Source organism: Corvus cornix, chromosome 3 (genome assembly GCF_000738735.6).
Source record: "Corvus cornix cornix isolate S_Up_H32 chromosome 3, ASM73873v5, whole genome shotgun sequence".
In the NCBI taxonomy this organism is placed as follows: Eukaryota; Metazoa; Chordata; class Aves; order Passeriformes; family Corvidae; genus Corvus; species Corvus cornix.
Window position 1 is genome coordinate 113,890,915 of NC_047056.1, and position 16,637 is coordinate 113,907,551.

Consider the following 16,637-nt stretch of genomic DNA (forward strand, 5'->3'; position numbering starts at 1 on the left):
CAGGGATGTGCCTGGGGATCCCTCAGGCCACGGGCGCTTCCTTGCAGGCCCTGGCATCCCCCCAGGAACAGCTCAGACAGCAGCCTCTGCCCTTGGGGGGGACATGGATTCCTTCCCAAGAGATGGGAAGGGGCTGCAAGGAGGGGAGAGACCCCTCAGAGCATCCATCCCCCCAGTGGCCCCTCCCCCTCCTCCCCGAGCAAGGGCCTTCTCCAGGGGCTCATTACTCTCCCGTACATTTATTATGCTAATCCACAAGGATTAAGTTAAACCAGCCGACGCAAAATCCAGTGTTTTCCAGCCCGTTGGGGCCAAAATTACTGTCCAGTGTTAAAACGGGAAGGGGGAGGGCTGGGCAAGGGGGGAGGAGAACCTGCAGCATCAGCGAGGGACGGGAGCGGGGCCACTCAGAGCCGCGGTCCAGGTGCCTTGGGGGCCCCGCCGTGCAGGGAGCCCCCGGCGTGGCACTAGATCTTGGGGCGCCAGCCCTTGATGAACTGCATGATCTTCTTCACCTGGAGCTTGGTGAGGCGGAAGTCGTCGGCCAGGATCTCCTCGCTGAGCTGCACGAAGATGCTGCCGTCGATGCGCTCGCGGGCGAAGAAGCTCACGACGTCCTCGGAGAGGCCGATGAAGCGCAGGCACTTGGACACCTCCTCCAGCGACAGCGCCGAGAGGTCGGCGGGGGGCAGCCAGGCCGGGCTGTCCCCGCTGGGCCGGGGGGCGGCCGGCGGGGCCCCCCCGTCCGCCCGCGCCGCCGGCGGCACCTCGATGACACCCTGGGCCAGGTACAGGCGGGTGACGCCCTCGGCCCCGCGCAGGACGGCGGGGGACAGCGGGGCCGCCCCCCGGATGACGATGCCGTCCCCGTCCAAGCCCTTGGGGGGCCGAGGGGGGGCCGCCGGCTCCTCGGCGGGGGCGAAGGGTTCCGGCGAGGAGGAGGAGGAGGGGGCGGCCGGGGCCGAAGGCGCTTTGGGCCACTCGGGGCTCTCCGGCCACTCGGCCGGGCCGGCGAAGGGGTTGAGCGCCCCGAAGGGGGCAAAGCGCTTTTGGGGGTGCGGGGGCTTGAGGCGGGGGCAGCTGCGGAAGGGCTTCAGGGGGGGCTCGGCCCCCAGCAGCGGCGTGGAGCAGCCGCTGCCCGCCCCGGCGCCCGGCTCGGGGAACGCCCAGGGGTCGGACCAGGAGCTGGGCGCGGGCTGGGCGGGGGGCAGCGGCCGCCCGGGGGACTCCGCCGCCTTGCAGTCGGCCCAGGTGCAGGGGTAGCAGTACAGCGAGTAGGCGTCGGGCGAGGGCGAGCCGCTGCCGCTCCGCGGGGCCGACCTGCCGGAGCGAGGGCAGTGTCACCATCACCCCCCGCCTGCGTCCCCATCCCCGGGCTCCAGCTACACCCCCCCCCCCCCCAGCCACCCCGGTGTCCCCGGAGCAACTCACCCGTCGTGGAGCCCCGAGGAGTAGTACGAGAGGCTGGGGCTGGGCGAGGGCGCGGGCGCCAGCTTCGGGCAGCGCAGGGGGGCCGGGGGGCTGCAGGGGGCCGGGGGGCGGCTGCCCCGGGGCGGCACCGGGGGCGCGTTCAGCAGCCGGCACTCCTCCTTCACCTGCAACGGGGCAGCGCCGTCAGGGCCCCAGGGGGAGCTGGGGATCCCCGCGGCTGGAGGGGGTGATGGGGGGCTCGGCGACAGCCGGTCCTGCCGAGCCACGAAGCTCTGGGTGCCATTGGGGACACTTGGGACCCCCTACCCCATGGTGCGAGGAGACCAAAATATTGGGGTACCCCGTGGTGAAGGGGAGCCTGAAATTTTGGCTACTCCGTTGTGTAGGGAAGCCCAGAGGATTTGGGTACTGCACGGTTCTGGGCAGCCCAAGAGCTTCAGGTACTCCATGGTGCAGAGAGCCCTGGGGAACCGCGGATACCGCGGTGCAAGGGCGGCCCTGAGGATCTGGTGATGGGCAGCCCTGGGGGAGTGAGGTCTGAAGATCTGGGTGACCGAGCAGAGTTGGGGAGGGACCCCAAGGCCAGGGGACAGGGAGCCTGGGGCGGGGGTCGGGCTGCCCTGCCATGGGGCTGGCCTTGCTAGGGAGTGGCTGACAGGACCCCAGCGATGTCATTCCCCATCCCTGGGGACAGGACCGGGCTCTTACCGCCTCCGATTTGGGTGGCACAGGGGGTGGGGTGTCCCCGCGGGGCTCGTCCCCGGGGCGGTGCGGGGAGCCCCGCGGGGTGACAGCCCCGAAGGACACGAGGTCCGGCCGGCCGCCGGTGCCGCCGCCCAGCTCGCAGCAGCCCTCGGGGCTGGGATTGCTCCAGAGCTCCTCGTAGGGAATCTCCAGCGGCTCCTGAGTCCTGAACTCGGGCTCGGCCCAGTCGGGCGTCATGTACTCCCGGTCGGGGTCGGGGAAGTCGGGCAGCGGCGGGCGCGGGGTGCCCCCGCCGAGGCCCCGCGGTCCCTGGCAGCGGGCGGGGGGCTCCCGGGGACCCCCGGAGCCGCAGGCACAGAGGGAGAGGCGCTGCAGGGGCTGGCTGAGCTCGTCGCGGGCGCAGGCGGGCAGGCAGAGCCGCAGGCGCCGCGGGCTCGCACATTCCTCCAGGAAGTCCGGCTTGGCCTCGCGCACGGCCCGCGAGTACTCGTCGGGGTTGAAGCGGTCGTGGCAATACGCGGCGCTGTCCCGCAGCAGCTTCTCCAGCTGCGGGTCCCCGGCCAGCAGCCCCTCGGGCAGCTGGAAGCGGGGCATGTCGGTGAGCAGCAGGAAGTGGAAGGGCACCAGCTCCTCCCGGCGCAGGATGCAGCACAGCACCACCGTCTTGGAGATGATGCTGACCAGCTTGTAGCAGTGGCCCTCGCGGATGGCGTGCAGGTCGTAGGGGTTGCGGGCGGGCCGGCTGGGCACGGCCACGTTCACGGGCAGCCGCACCTTCTCGATGATGCTGCGGATGGTGTGCTCGCCCTCCTGCAGCCGCAGCTCCAGCGGGCTGCGCGTGCTGAAGCGGCCCTTGCACTGGAAGGGCAGGCTCAGGCTCTCGTTGGTGCGGTGGTTCATGCAGATCAGGCACGGCATCTTGCCCTTCACCTGCCGCGCCCCCGCCGCCGGCGCCGCCTTGCCCAGCTTGCGCAGGAGGGTGTTGAAGCGCGACTTCTCCTTCACCGTCTTGGCGCACAGGATCTCCGCTTGCCCCATCAGCGTCAGCTCGTCCCCCGCGTTCAGCGTGAAGTTGTAAACCTCGCTGTCCTCGCTGAACTCCCCCGACACCACCTGCCCGCGACAGCCCCAACGTGGCACCCGCTGCCCTGCCCCGGGCCCCTGACACCCCACCACCATCCCTGGTATCCCACCACCATCCCTGATGCTCCACCACCACTCCCTGCTGTCCCACTGTTCTCTCCTGATGTCCCAGCTCCGACCCCCGCTTTCCCACACTCCCCCGTTTATTCCCACCACCCTGCAGTGGTGTCCTACCAATACTCCCAATATCCCACCACTCACCCCTGGTGTCCCACCCCCAACCTTTGCTGTCCCACCATCCTCTCCTGATGTTCCACCAACCCCCGAAGTCCCTGTTGCCTCACCCCTAGTCCCCAGTATTCCCCTCCTGTCCCACCACTGTCCTCGGTGTCCCCTGACATCCCACCACCCCTCCCTGCTGTCCCACCAGTGTCCCCTGCTGCCCCAGCCCCATCCCCTGCAGTCCCCCAGGACCTTCACGCTGAAGGTGATGGCCTCCATGACAAAGATGCGGTCTGGGAAGATGCTGGCCACCTCCTCCACGCTGTTGAAGTACTGCACGGGCTCGCGGAGGTCCCGGTCCTGGTCCAGCAGCTTGAACTTCCCTGCGGGGACCCCCGAGCCCGCCAAGGTGAGAGGAGCCCGACTGTTCACAGGGACCTGCTGTCACCCCCCGGGACCAGCACAGCCCTTCACGGGGGGCAGCCACCCCTGAGGCAGCCTGGGGTCCCCACCACGTCTCTGGGGACACTCCCGTGGGCTTTGCCAGTGTCCAAAGTGCTGCAAGGGGACCCCAGAGCGTCCCCCGGCGCTGCACCCCCCACAGCAGCACCTGGGGGATTTCTGGATGGGATAAGGCGCAGGGTACAGGGGGTGTCTCAGCAGTGCCACTCGGCACCCCCAGAGCTGCGGGAACCCCCCAAAAACGTCCCTGTGAATGGAAGAACACGCCCAGAGCAGCCCAAATTGCAAGGGGTGCCCATTACCCCCCAAAACCCCGTCCCAGCCCTGCCAGATCAGTGACCCCGCTCCACCCACACCTCGGGTGGGAGAGACACCGGGAAGGGGCGCTGGGCAGGGCAGGGCAGCGGGGGCTCGGCGGCAGCAGCGGAGAAAGGCAGGAGCGGGAGCTGCGGCCACAGCGAAGCCGCCGCCACCGGCATCGGCTGCCGGGGACGGACCTGAGGGGAATATTAATCCATCGCCGCGCCCGGCCGGCGGCGCTGGGACACCAGAGCTGCGCCACGGCTGCCCCTCGCTTGGCTCTGGGGGCACCCGAGGCTGGAGCCGGGTCAGCCCCACATCCCGGGGCACCGCTGGCACGGCCGAGCCCCCGAAGGCTGTTAACACACTGCCCAGCCCCCCTCCATCCCCCGGGGGACGGGTGATTAACCCCTCCCCCGCTCCATTTCCCATTATTTATTTATTAGCAGGGCTCATTACCGCCATGGAGCACTTAGAGGGGTCATTAAGGCTCTGGCGGCTGCCGGCAGAGGCAGCTCAGCACCTTCGTCTGCACTGCCGGCCCCAACCCATCCCCATCCTCATCCCAGCCCCAGCTCCTCTCCATCCCAGCCCATCCCCTCCTCATCACTCTCCCTGTCCCCATCCCTTCCTCATCCCATCCCAGCTCATCCCTGTCCCTTTTCCTCATCTCTTTCCCATTCCCAGCTCTATCCCATCCTACCCCATCCTCATCCCTGTCCTTGTCTGCATCCCATCCCGTCCCATTCTAACTTGTGTCCCTATTCCATTCTATCCTTATCCACATCCCCAACCCATCCCTGCCCGTGTCCCCATCCCAATCGTATTCCCCTCCCATCCCTGTCTCCATCATCCCATCCAATCCCATCCCTATCCCTGGCCGCCCCCTCTGCAACCCCTGCAGCTCTGCCAGGCGCAGCCCCTAAACCAGAGCATCCCCTACCCCAGACTGGACCTTACTGGAGCAGCCCCAGCGGGCAGGGAGGGGGGCAGGTCCCGGCTCTGCTGGCCCAGGGACACCAATTCCCGTTGTCCCGGTTGTCCCCAGCCCCCCCACCTGGGTACTGGAGCGGGATGTCGATTTTGGGCCCGATGACGTAGTGTCCCTCCTCCAGGCTGTGGGCTGTCACCGTCGTCCACTGCCGGCACGAGTGGACCAGCAGCACGTCCTGGGCTGTCACCCCCTCCACGCGCTCACCTGCGGGGGACAGGGCTGTCACCACCGCCAGGCCCCCCCCCGCCCCCGGCGCCGCTGGACGGACGGACGGACGGACAGAGCGAGGGATGAGCAGGTGCCGCTGCCAAGAGCCGCCAGTTGCCCGGGAAACAATTTCTTTGTCCCCCCTGAAAAGCTGCAGCCGCCGCAAACAAGAAGTTTATTGAGTCGGGGCCGGCGCAGGCCCCCCCCGGGAGCCCTCCAGAACCGCGGCACCCCGACACCCCCAGGGCCCCGCACCCACCCCGCACCCGGGATGGGCCCTGCACCCCCCCGCTCCCCACACCCCCACACCCCCTGCTCCCCACTCAGCCTGGGCGGGGGGTCACAGGGCCCCCCCAGCCAGGCCGTGTCCCACCAGGGAAGGTGGTGAGGGGACACGGTGGCTCCCAGCCCCTGCCAGCCCGGTGCCAGCGCCTCCGGAGTGTCACCGGGAAGGGTGAGAGTGGGGAAAAGCGCTGGGCCGTGGCTGGGAGGAGTGGGGGCAGCCTGGGCCCCACAAGTTCCCCCCAACCCCCCCCCACGGGGCAGGAGGCCAGGGACCCCCCTGAGGGACGGCCCCCGGCCTCCCCTGCCCCAGCCCCCCTCTGCCCCGAAGGATCCGACCAGAGCAGCCCTGGAGCTGGGACAGCAGCTTGGTCATGTCTCACCTGGCCCCCAGCCTTCCTCCCTCCTCCCTCCTCCTCAGCACTCCAGACTCCTTCCTTCTCCTGGTCCCTCCAGTCTTTCTCCTCCTCATCCCTTCAGCCTCTTCCAGCCTCTTCCAGACTACTCTTCACCCCTCCAGCCCTCCTCTCTCCCTCCTCACTTCTCCAGTCACCATTCCCTCTCCTCACCTCTCCATCTTTCCTATCTTCCTCTTCCTCTCTCCACTCTCCATCCCTCCCTCCAAGCCTTCCTCCCTTCTCTTCACTCTCAAGCCTTCCTCACTTCCCCATCCCTCTGCCCTCCACCGCTCCTTCCTCCTCATCACTCCAGTCCCCTTCCCTCCTCTTCTTCCCCCCAGGCTTCCTCCCTCCCTCCCTCCCTCCTCTTGATCCCTCCGTCCTTCGTCTCTCCCTTTCCCCCATCACTGCAACCTCCCTCCCTCCTCCTCCTCACTCTCCAACCTTCCTCCCTCCCTCCCCATCCCTCCGCCTTCCACCCCTCCCTCCTCCTCATCACTCCATCCTTTCTCCCTCCTCCTCATCACTCCAGCCTCACTCTCTCTGTCCCTCCATCCTCCCTCCCTCCCCTGGTCCCTCCAGCCTTCCTCTCACTCTCCTCCTCCTCCCCATCACTCCAACCTCCCTCCCTCCTCCTTCTCGTCCCTCCAGACTTCATCCCCCCCCTCGTGTCCTCCCCCGCCGGGCTCACCCTGCCCGAGGCAGACGAGGGTGGGCAGGCGGCACTGGCTGACGATGGCGTCGAGGGGCAGCGCCGCGGGGCTCCAGCGGAGCCGGGCCAGCCCCGCCGCGAGCTTCTCCATCGCATCGCGGCTCAGGCCGGCCCCGGGCCGGGCTCCATCGCCGCCGCCGCCGGGCCGGGGCCGGGGGCGGGGGGCGGCGGGAGCGGGGCAGGAGGAGCCGCCCCCCGCCCGCCCCCAGCCCCTCCTGCCCGCCCGCCCCGGCAGGCGGAACCCCCCCGGCGGGGGCGGGAGAGGCGGCGGCGGGCGGGGACCCCCGTGCGGGACACCCCCTCGGGACCGGGCATCCCCCGCCGCCCGGGCATCCCCCCCCAGGGCCGGGCATCCCCCGCCGGGCCGCTCCGGGGGTGTCCGGGGGGGACGCGCTGCCCCGCGGGGGGGAGCGGCTCCGCCCGCGCCCTCGGGATCCCGGGGGCTCGGCCCCGGCTCGCTCTGGGGTCCCGGGGGCTCGGCTCTCTCTGGCCGCCGAGGGAACGGGGCGAGGGGCGCCCCAGGGATCCTTCCCCCATCCCGTCCCGCTGCCGGAGGCGCGGAGTCGCCGGGAGCTGCCGGGGGGTCCCAAGCGGGGGCTGCGGGGGGCACAAGGGACCCGTGGGGGACAGGCGGGGGACCCCCATGCCGCCCCACACCCCGATGTCCCGGTCGGGACCCTCCGGCCCGGCGCTGCCGCACGGACGCGGAGCCCGAGGGTGCCAGGGACATCACAGTCGGGGGGACCCCCGGCAGGGACGTCACCGTCACCCCGAGCGGGGACTCCGCACCCTGGGGACTCCCGGCCACCCTGAGCTGGGGACACCGGACCCGGTGGGTCCCCGCACCCCTCGGTCACTCACAGCCCGGGGGGCGGAGAAGCCCCGGTCCTGCTCTGTAGCGTCTCGTCCGGGCTCCCCCCACCCCCGGTCCTTTGCTGGCTGCATCCTCACTCCCTGGGCAGCTGGAGACTGGGCTGAGGAGGATGAAGGAGTGGAGGAAGCAGCAAGTGCTGGCAGGGCCAGTGCCCAGCCCTGGGGACATGTCACCGTGTGCTGTCACCTGCCCCCCAAGCCAAGCACAAGGGGAGGCTCCCGGACAGGGCGGAGCAGGGAGTGGATGGAGCAGAGATGGAAGAGTGAAAGGGATGAAGCAGGAACAGGGAAGGAGCGGGGATGGGATGAACCAGGGATGGGGAAGGAGCAGGGAAAGGGAAGGAGCACGTATGGAACAGAGCAGGGCTAGGATAGAGCCGGGATGGGGACAGCAAGGAGGATGCAGCAGCAGGAGGAGGAGGATGGAGAAAGACCCAAGCCTCACTGCCGGGGTGACACGGGCAAGGAGCAGCCGGGAGCTGCTGGACGGCGTCCATGGGGGAAGGTCCCTGCCAGGCCCCCCCTCCCCGAGGATCCCCTGGGAGTTCCTCCTCAGAATCCCCCATCCATGGATGGCTGTGCAGGGCTCCCACGCCTTGAGCCCCCGGGGACAGGGGACAGATGAATTCCCCTTCCCAGTGCAGGACGCGGGTGAGTCCCCGGGATCGGGAGGATTTGGGATCGCCGAGCTGCTCCCCGCGGCCTCCTCCCCTCCCAGGGACTGCCGAGGACCGCGGCCATGACACACTCCCAGCTTTATTCCCACCAGCGGCACAAAAACAGCCTCTCCGGGATACCGGCGCCATGGGAACGGGGACACCATGGCAGCAGGGACACCGCGGCAGTGGGGACGCTGTGGCAACAGGGACACCGTGGCGGCGCGAGGGCAGCAGCAGAAATGGGTCCGCTGCTGTCACCGGGATGGTCCCTTGCTGGGCTTTGCTGGGGGGGACATCCCCGACCCCCCAGCGGCTGCAGGAGAGCCGGGAACACCGAGCCCCGGGGGCTGGAGCGCTGGCACAGGGGACTGGCGAGGGCGGGTACAGAAGGACATTGGCACAGCAGTGCGGGCTCTTGGAGCACTGGAACGGCCAGCCCGGCTTCCCATCCAGGGCAGGGCCTGGCGTGCAGAACACGGGTTGGAACAGTTCCCACAAAAGCGCTGGCAAAGGCCCTCTCCAAGCAGAGACCCCAAAGGAGACCTCGCAGCCCCAAGCCGGGTGTTCCCCACCCACGAGGGCTCCGCGTAGGGACGGGGCAGCCTCGGACCCGCCGCTGCACTTCCCAGCATCCTGCCCTTGGAAAACGCCCCCGGCAGCTTTGGAAAAGGCAGGAGGAACAGCTCTACCCCCAGCCAAAGCAGTCCTGGAGGCCCGAAGGTTTGGGGGGACTCATCCCACCTCCTCCAGGGGCAGCCAGGGCTGGCCTCACTCCCACCGGAGCCAGAGGGAATTCAAGGGGCCCAGGAAGTCACCACTGCAAGTTTATAAAAGCTTTTATTTGCTCTTGGTACGACCAAGAATGGGACAGTGATCTTTTATACAATTTGATACAGTAAGTGGTACAAAAGAATGTGTTTTAAATAAAAAGCCAGAGTGGAGTAGCAAAAATATTAAAAGATTAAGTAAAAAATTGTCGGCATGGGAATTAATCCAAGATCTTGATGCTGTTTTATTCCACCGTCCGAGTCCGAGGGCACGAAGCGCCCGGCGACCCTGGCGTGTGACACGGCCGTGGGACAGAGCCAAGCTCAGGTTTGGTTTAGCAGGACCAATTTCATCATTTAACACTTTTATTTTTGTGACAAAAGAGCAGCGCTGAGCTCCCTCCGCGGGCGGGGCCGGGGGCACGGAGGGGCTGCTGACACCTCCCGCTGCCCTTCTCTACTCCACAGGGCTGGGCTGGGGTTCCAAGAAGAGGTTTCACAAGCAGTTAGTTTGGAACTAGCAGGGAGTTTAGATACCAGCAGACATCAAGTTACTGCAAACTCCTCCGACATGATCATTGTTATTATTATTTTTTTTAGGGGGTTTTTATCTGTTTCAGCATCGGCACCGACTCGTGCTGCTCCCTCCTCCCGGCCCCGCCCCGCCTGAGCCCGCGGGTGCAGCTCGAGCTTGGACAGGAACAGAAATAGACCCGATAGAAACAGCTCAGTTTTATTGACCGGGGAGGGACGAGGGGGCGGCGGCGGCAGCGAGTGGCACCAGCGAGTGGCCTGGGCTCTACCTGTGCCTGCGACGAGCACAGCGTCTACAAAGGGGTTACACACAGGGAGCCGAGCCCCTGCAAGCAAATAAAAAGCTCACGTTTAAAACAAGGATTATACAAAAAAACCCTTGATGTAGATTTTGCCTTTTTTTTTTTTTTCCCTTTTTGATCACGTTAGAAAGTGCAGATTTAACCAAAAGTGGCCGGACTCTGTACAACGCCGAGCCCGACCCCACCAGCCACTCGCCTGGGAAGGGTTAACACACACAGGGACAAATGCCAAATACAGAGGGACAGGGAGACACCTCGGTGAGTCCCCCCACGCGGGAAGGAGCCGCTCCGGACGAGGAGTTCCATGTTACAACACCGTCATTTCATTAAAATTCACTCAGCGTTAGCGGCCGCGGCTCGGGCGGAGCGGGGCCGCTGCCGATGCCAACCCCGCGCAGCCGGGCCCGGGAGCGGAGCGCGGCTCGGGGAGCGGGGCCGGGCGGGATTCACCGCCGGGGCGAGCGCTCGGCACCGGGCCCGGCGGCCCTGGGCCCGTCCCGCAGCAGGACAGGGCCAGCACGGCCGGGGGACAGCGGCAGGAGCGGGCACGAGAGCTGGAAAGGCCGCTCCGTCCCGGGATCCGGGATCCGGGATCCGGGGCGGGGCTGGCCCGGCACGGCCGGCGCGGCTGCGGACACTGGAAAGTGGAAAGCTTCCAGGGAGGTAATAAATTAAACTGCCCACCGGCTGGTTTGTTTCCTTTCCTTCCCTTTCCATCCAGTTCCGCTCGGCCTTCGCCCGGCCCCGCAGCCCTCGGAGCGGCCGGCGGGGACAGAAGCTGGGAGCTCGCGTTAATGAACTGCTGTCAGTTTGGGAATCCAGGTTATATTCATACACAGAAAGTAGACAACCACATCACCCTCCATAGAAACTAGTGCATGCAAATAACTCTTCCATAGGGACAGGCCGGGGCTATGCGGGAGGAGGGAATCGCTAGTGACGGACAGGGCTAGGGGGGTTAGTAGGAATCTCAACATTTTTACCTCGGAAGCTAAATCAGTGCTTTGTATTAAATTTTTGGCAAACACACCGCGTTGCCATCCTTTCCATTAACACATCACACCATGGAGAAATGCAAATCAAAGCAGCATGCAGGCAAAAAATTAAAAAAAAAGGAAAGAGCGGCAAAGTGAGAAAAAAAATGGCAGCAGGAAGAGTTGGGAACGGCGGGGTCGCCAAGAGGAGACACAGCAGGTTACATGGAGTTTGCTTTTGTTTGCACCACCCTTTGTCCTCGATGCATGACACCAACGTTACAGAAAGCAACCACTACAGAGGTCAGGACTCAATGGCACGGGGGGATGGGATGTCTCCTGCACATGCTTCCACCAGAAAAGAGAAAAGAAAGTGAAAATAAAAGTTCCTTTTTCCACATAAGGCACAGGACAAAGAAACCCCACTCACGGACTCAAGGCGAAAATGAGTTTTTCCTGGCTCTTGCTGATGCATCTAGAGAATATGGTGACTCAAGCACATGATCCATGACAGAAAATTCCACTGTTGTACAAAATCAATTGTTAATTCTAACCTTTATTCTTATACAATTTGCAGAAGAGACTTGAGTATGATTGCTCTGGGGTTTAATGGCAGGAGGGACGGGACTATAATACAACCCAAACGTAGTGGTGAGTTGAGCAGGGACATGGAAATGAAGTCACGGAGATGAATTTCCTATACATGTGTTGAGAAAACTGGAGTAGGCAAAGCTGTCCTAGCCGGAAAACCAAGGGGAGGCAGGAGCTCGTTAAGATGAGGAACAAAAACATTGGTTTCAGGTTAAAAAACGGGCAGAGTGGTTTGTTTTGCAGCGAGAAAAAAGGGGCGGTGGATGGCGATTGGTGAGAGAGGAGAAGGTTCAGCAGCACTTGCTCTTCCAGCCCGTCACCCCACCGCCACTGCTGATATCTACATTTTCACTGTTGGGCTCTTTTACAGGGGTCTGCAAGGAAACAAGTGAACACAGTTAGATGGCTCCGGGAGATTGCCAGGAGAACACTCCGAGCCGGAGAGACGGCGGCTCGCGAGGACTGACACCACCGGACGGAACTGGGAACCAGCTGCGCACAAAGAGCTCCACGGGACGCAGGGGATCCTCCCCCCGCTCCAGCACAAATGTGCAAAACCAATTCAAGGGCTTCTTTTATTTGGTTTGTTTTAAACCAACAACTGGAAAGCTGGGAGAAAACCCAGTGCTTGGACTGCGACCACCCCAAAGTCAACTGGAGGTCAACAGGTCCTGCACACAGAGCCGACGCTGGGTTTGGTGGAGTAAGGAAATCCCAGCCTACAAACACCACCAGCTGAACTCAGATTATGTGAACTCATGACCTCCAAACCCCACAGTTTTTATGGATGAACTGGGCTTGTTCCCAGCCTCTGCTCCCTGCTCCTGGGACAGCCACTCCCGAGGCAGAGGACACACAGGCTCCTCCTTGTCACAGGACGGAACTCGGTGACACCAAAGCCAAACCCACTGAGTGGGTTTGATCCAACACCAACATCCACTTCCAGCTGGTTGGAAACGAACCTAAACCCTCACCACACTTCAGTCTCCACATTCCTTTTTTAACTCTCTTTGAAACAGCCTTGCAAAAGAACACCCAGGATAATTAGAGAGGCCAAAAATGAAGATTTAAGGCCCAAAGGTTGGTATGGTTTGTAGCCTGACCTCCTGTTCACCAAAGGCCAGGGGGTTTCACCCCATCTCTCACACAAAGCTGGACAAAAGCAGATTAAGAAATGTCTGAGGACATCAGTGACAACTGGGTGACATTATCCACAGCATTCACACAGGAGAGAGGAGGAAGACAGGGATGAGACAGGCTCAGGATGGGGTTCACTTGTGTAGGAGCAGCAACACAAATGCCAGGGTTGGCCAATCCCTGTGTCTGGAGCTCCACAGAGTTTCCATGACTTGCTCCTAGGCAGGAATGTTCCAGCACAGGGGTTCCTGTGCACACTGAGCCCTTGGCCATGGGATGCATCCCACGGAAACGGCCCCGGAGCCACGCACGGATCCAGCCCAGCCCAGTCCTGGAACACCACAGTGGCACCCACGGGAAGCTGATGCATCTTCTACTCAGGAAACATGTCAGGGGCACAGATACAGCAACACCCAGCAGCTCTGGGCACAGAGGGGTCTGGTACAGGCCATGGAGGTGGCAGCAGGGCCAGGGCAGTGCCCGTCCCCTGTGCTGGCACTGCTGGGGCACCTCCAGTGCTGGGGGGCAGCTCTGGGCCCCTCCTGACAGGAGAGACCCTGAGGGGCTGGAGCGTGTCCAGGGCAGGGAACGGAGCTGGGAAGGGGCTGGAGCAGCAGGAGCGGCTGAGGGAGCTGGGAAAGGGGCTCAGGCTGGAGCAAAGGAGGCTCCGGGGGGACCTTGTGGCTCTGAGGGGACAGCCAAGGGTGTCGGGCTCTGCTCCCAGGGAACAGGAGAGGAAATGGCCTCAAGCTGTGCCAGGAGGGTTTAGACTGGATATAGGGAACAATTTCTTCCTGGAAAGGTTGTCCAGCCCTGGCACAGCTGCCCATCCCTGGAGGGATTAAAAGCCCCGTGGATGTGGCACTTGGGGACAGGGGTCAGTGGTGGCCCTGGCAGTGCTGGGGGATGGTTGGACTCGCTGCTCTCACAGGGCTTTTCCAACCTCACTGATTCCATGGCTCCATGGCACATTGCACCTTTCAGGAAGGGGAGCCAACACCAGATGAATCAGTGCAAGGAAATGCCATGGCTGGGAACTGATTCCTGGGAGTACGGCTGGGAGGGGCAGAGCTTGTTCCTGTCCCACCCACCACGCCTGAGCTCTTCCCAACAGCCCCCACGAGCTGCCAGTGCATGGACAGAGACGGTGGCAGGAAAGGACAATTCTCTCCCTGCCAATGGAAATGGTTTAACTCCAGCACATGCACACAACCGTGAGTGTAAGGGCCAAACAAGCAGGAGCTTCAGTTCCTCGGCTTCCTCCCTGTAGGCAGCACCCCCACAACAACAAAACATCAAACAAGCTTCAGAAGTTGAGCCCTGCTCCTTCAGGGGCTCCTTTGCCTCAGCACAGCAAAGTCAAACACTGCAACAAGTCAGGTGAACATCAAAACAATGAGAGGTGGAATTTCAGGATATTTGTTCCACAGGAATGCTGGGAGCACCTACCTTTCGAAGAATGTCTTCTGCTAATGTGAGGAATGCCTTCTCAATGTTTATATTTGCTTTTGCACTAGTTTCGAAAAACCTAATACCGTGCTCCCTGGCAATCTGCACAAACAGAGAGAGGGAGGTTAGAGACCCTGGGGATATGCCAGCAGTGCCACCACCACTTTGGGATCAGCACCATTTATACAGCAGGGAATACTGGACTGGACACGAGCCCAGGGGTGCCCAGGGGGACAAGAGGCCACTGGCCCCGGGGCCGTGCCAGCTCTGGGCTGGCAGCAGGGCCAGGGCAGTGCCCATCCCCTGTGCTGGCACTGCTGGGGCACCTCCAGTGCTGGGGGCAGCTCTGGGCCCCTCCTGACAGGAGAGACCCTGAGGGGCTGGAGCATGTCCAGGGAAGGGAACGGAGCTGGGAAGGGGCTGGAGCCCCAGGAGCGGCTGAGGGAGCTGGGAAAGGGGCTCAGGCTGGAGCAAAGGAGGCTCCGGGGGGACCTTGTGGCTCTGCACAAGTCCCTGACAGGAGGGGGCAGCCGGGGGGGTCGGGCTCTGCTCGCAGGGAACAGGGACAGGAGGAGAGGGAACGGCCTCAGGCTGGGCCAGGGGAAGCTCAGGGTGGACAGCAGCAGGAATTTCTGCATGGAAAGGGTGCTCAGGCCTTGGCAGGGGCTGCCCAGGGAGCTTTGGAGTGCCCATCCCTGGAGGTGTCCAAGGAAGGGCTGGAGGTGGCACTCAGAGCTCTGGGCTGGGGACAAGGTGGGCATCAGGCACAGGTTGGACTGGATGCTCTGGGAGCTCTTTCCCAAACTCATTCTGGGGTTTTGTGACTCAGCCCCAACAGGCACCAGCAGCCCCAGCCAGGTGAGGCGGCTCAGAGGAAGATTCAGAACTTCACAATTCAGATCAATTAAAATGTACTAAATAATCCCAGGTCTGTGTCTGGATGTGAGAGGATGGACACCACACAGTGTCACACGGTGAGGAACTTCAGGGATGTCTGGGAATTTTGAGTTACCAAAGGAAGCAGGAACTGCAGCTGGACTCATCCCATTCATGGCAGTTTCTGAGAAAACACTCCCAGGACTTAGAACCCATCAGCAAATCCAGCTCCTGTGGTCATTCCCTGGCACATCCCACTGGGGCATCCCAACCCCCTGGAGCAGGCAGAAGTCTAGGCAGCGATTTGCTGACTTGGAGAAAAAGTTTTTGTTTGACACTCACCTGTTCACCTTTTGCTTTAGGGACAACTCTTTTATCTTCCATGTCACACTTGTTTCCTAACAGCATCCTCTCCACATCCTCATTGGCGTGCTGGAAGGACACAGGGACAGGGTGACAGGGCTCCACATCTCCCCCACCACACCCCAAATATCTGCTTCACTTCGGTGTGGCCAGGCCACCATGTGCAGCTGGAATTTGGGGACATCTACAGCTGCCCACAACAGAGCTTCTGCACTGCAGTGGCAGAGGAACAAGCTGTTAATTCACCCCAGCCTCCTAATGACTTCCTAGAGCTGGTTAATGGTTTTCTCCTTCCCACTTTGCCACTGCACAATGTGAGGGATGAACCAGGGGAGAAAGAGGGACTGGGGAGGAAAACAGGGCAGGACCCAAAGAGAGAAATGAAGGAGAGAAGGGCAACAGAAGGCAGAGAGCGGAGCAGGGTCTCCAAAGGGACAGGGAGGGGAGGGCTCGGTGCTTCCTGCATGGTGTTGGGGCAGGAGGAGGCAGTGTCAGCCTGGGCAGGGCTGAGGAATCCCACGTTCAGCCCATTCCCTGCAGCACAGGCCTCTCTGGAGGGGGAATATGGATCATTTATCATCAGGTCCCATCTCACCAGAGGCTGGCCAGTGTGATGCCAGGCTCCAAGTACTGAAGGAGGATCCAGAACTCCAGGCCTGTCAGACTGACCTCAGAGCCGGGGAAAGTCCTGGAGCAGATCACGTGGAGTGTGATCACACGGCACGTGCAGGACAAGCAGGAGATCAGGCCCAGCCAGCCTGGCTTTGTGACAGGTCCTGCTTGACCAGCCTGACCTTCTTCTGTGACAGGGTGACCTCCTTAATGGATGAGGGAAAGGCTGTGGATGCATCTGCCTGGGCTCTGATGAAGCCTTCAGCACCGTTTCCCACGGCATTCTCCTGGAGAAAGCAGCAGCTCCTGGCTTGGACAGGGACACTCCTGGCTGGGATAAACCCGGGCCCAGGGAGAGCTGGGATGCAGCACATCCAGCTGGGAATGGGCACCAGTGGGCTCAGGGCTGGGGCAGTCCTGCTCAGCACCTTCACGGATGATCTGGGCACGGGGATCGAGGGCAGCACCCTCGGCCAGCTCACGGACAGCCCCACTGGGGTGGGATGTGGATCTGCTGGAGGCAGGAAGCTCTGCAGAGGGATCAGGACAGGCTGGATCATGGGCTGGGCCAGTGGGGTGAGGCTCAACAAGGCCAAGTGCTGGGTCCTGCACCGGGGTCACACCAACCCCCTGGAGCACTCCAGGCTGGGGCAGAGGGGCTGGAAAGCTGCCCAGGCAGGAAAGGACCTGGGAAAAATTAGTTC

General features: G+C 63.1%; 2 protein-coding genes across 2 annotated transcripts in view; both read right to left on the bottom strand.

Annotated features, from left to right (window-relative positions):
- Positions 1–220: 220 nt before the first annotated feature.
- Positions 221–6,929, bottom strand: GAREM2 (GRB2 associated regulator of MAPK1 subtype 2). The gene is made up of 6 exons (XM_039568438.1): positions 6,776–6,929; positions 5,261–5,401; positions 3,694–3,824; positions 2,140–3,249; positions 1,432–1,595; positions 221–1,320 (listed from the first exon to the last, which is right to left on the bottom strand). The coding sequence occupies exons 1-6, from the start codon at positions 6,885–6,887 to the stop codon at positions 468–470; spliced, it is 2,511 nt and encodes an 836-aa protein (XP_039424372.1). The 5' UTR covers positions 6,888–6,929; the 3' UTR covers positions 221–467.
- Positions 6,930–9,812: 2,883 nt separating this feature from the next.
- The window catches only part of RAB10 (RAB10, member RAS oncogene family), a 42,746-nt gene continuing 35,921 nt past the window's right edge, over positions 9,813–16,637 (bottom strand). The window contains exons 4-6 of the mRNA XM_039568721.1: positions 15,301–15,390; positions 14,083–14,184; positions 9,813–11,870 (exon numbers count right to left, since the gene is read on the bottom strand). Of these exons, the coding sequence (XP_039424655.1) occupies positions 11,787–11,870; positions 14,083–14,184; positions 15,301–15,390 (276 nt within the window). The 3' untranslated portion in view covers positions 9,813–11,786. The remainder of the gene's footprint in view (positions 11,871–14,082; positions 14,185–15,300; positions 15,391–16,637) is intronic.